General features: G+C 38.7%; 1 protein-coding gene across 1 annotated transcript; it reads left to right on the plus strand.

The window, feature by feature from the left end:
* Positions 1-203: 203 nt before the first annotated feature.
* Positions 204-770, plus strand: LOC125779701 (uncharacterized). Its single transcript, XM_049460974.1, has one exon. It carries the CDS (start codon positions 204-206, stop codon positions 768-770), a length of 567 nt encoding a protein of 188 aa, XP_049316931.1.
* Positions 771-1,254: the final 484 nt, after the last annotated feature.

The following is a 1,254-nucleotide window of genomic DNA, read 5'->3' on the forward strand; positions in this document are numbered from 1 at the left end:
TCATGCTCCCGACGCGTTTGAGATTGTTTTTTTTTTTTGCTGTGATCACCGGTGAACACTTGCTGTTTTTTTTTAACTGTTATTTATTTTTTGCAATGTGTATCACCGGTGATCACATTGCGAAATGGAAATCAGTGTAAAGCTAGAGTTCATAGCAAACAGTTCAAGTATTCAGTGAGAAAGTGAAGTGAAGTTGTGAAGTTATGAATTTCGAGGAAATATGGGAGGTGTTGGAATCAGCAGAAGATTCCAGTGATAGCGGACAAGATTTTAGTCCAGATGAAGAATCGTACATCCCAGATTCCAGCAGTGATACATCGAGTGATGACAGTTTTCTAGAAGACCAAGATGTGAGTTTTGGTAATATCGTAGATGAACATCAGACGGGAACTACGACAGAATGGGATTCGCCTGCCACCGGAGCGACTTTGAAAAATTTTGAGGGATGCATAAGTCTACCCTATGCTTCGCAACATGATGCCGGCTCGCCATTTGAGTATTATAGAAAGTTTTTGGCCGATGATATCTTGGATATTATTGTTGAAGAGACAAATAGAAATGCTAATTATCAAATATGTGGGATTAGTACTCGCAGCAGCAGCAGGATGAATAAGTGGAAGGATACGAATCGTAAGGAGATCATGGAGTTTCTTGCCATAGTCATGTATATGGGTATAGTAAAATACCCTTCAATGGAGGACTATTGGAAAGCAACTACCTTGTTCAAAAATCCATTCGTTCCACACGTTATGACTCGTAACCGGTTCTAGATCTTGATAAAATGTATTCACTTTGCAGATAACGCTCAGTTGTCTGAAACAGTGTCTAAAACTTTTAAAGTTGGCAAACTCTTGCAGGAATCAATTGTAACCTTTAAACGAAATAAACCAGCTGGAAAAAACCTTGTTATTGATGAAAGTATAATACCTTTCCGTGGTCGTTTACGATTTCGGCAATACCTTCCTGGCAAAGCACATAAGTATGGCATCAAGGCGTTCAAATTGGAAGATACAAAAGGTTACATATATAATTTGAAACTATATACTGGAAAATCAGGTACAACCACGGGGCTTACTCTTGCAACGAATATTTGCCTTCAACTAATGGAAGGTTATTTGGAGAGAACCGTACACTTACGGTCGACAATTATTATACTTCTATCGAATTAGGCAATGTTCTCTTAAACAGAAAAACGCATCTACAGGGAACTCTAAGAAAAAACCAGAGAGGCTTACCTAAATTGCCTAGGTCGCT

The sequence above is a fragment of the Bactrocera dorsalis genome, chromosome 6 (assembly GCF_023373825.1).
Source record: "Bactrocera dorsalis isolate Fly_Bdor chromosome 6, ASM2337382v1, whole genome shotgun sequence".
Lineage (NCBI taxonomy): Eukaryota > Metazoa > Arthropoda > Insecta > Diptera > Tephritidae > Bactrocera > Bactrocera dorsalis.

What these genes read in the sequence shown, in the direction of transcription:
- LOC125779701 (XM_049460974.1), top strand. Translation starts at nt 204, where the DNA reads ATGAATTTCGAGGAAATATGGGAGGTGTTGGAATCAGCAGAAGATTCC.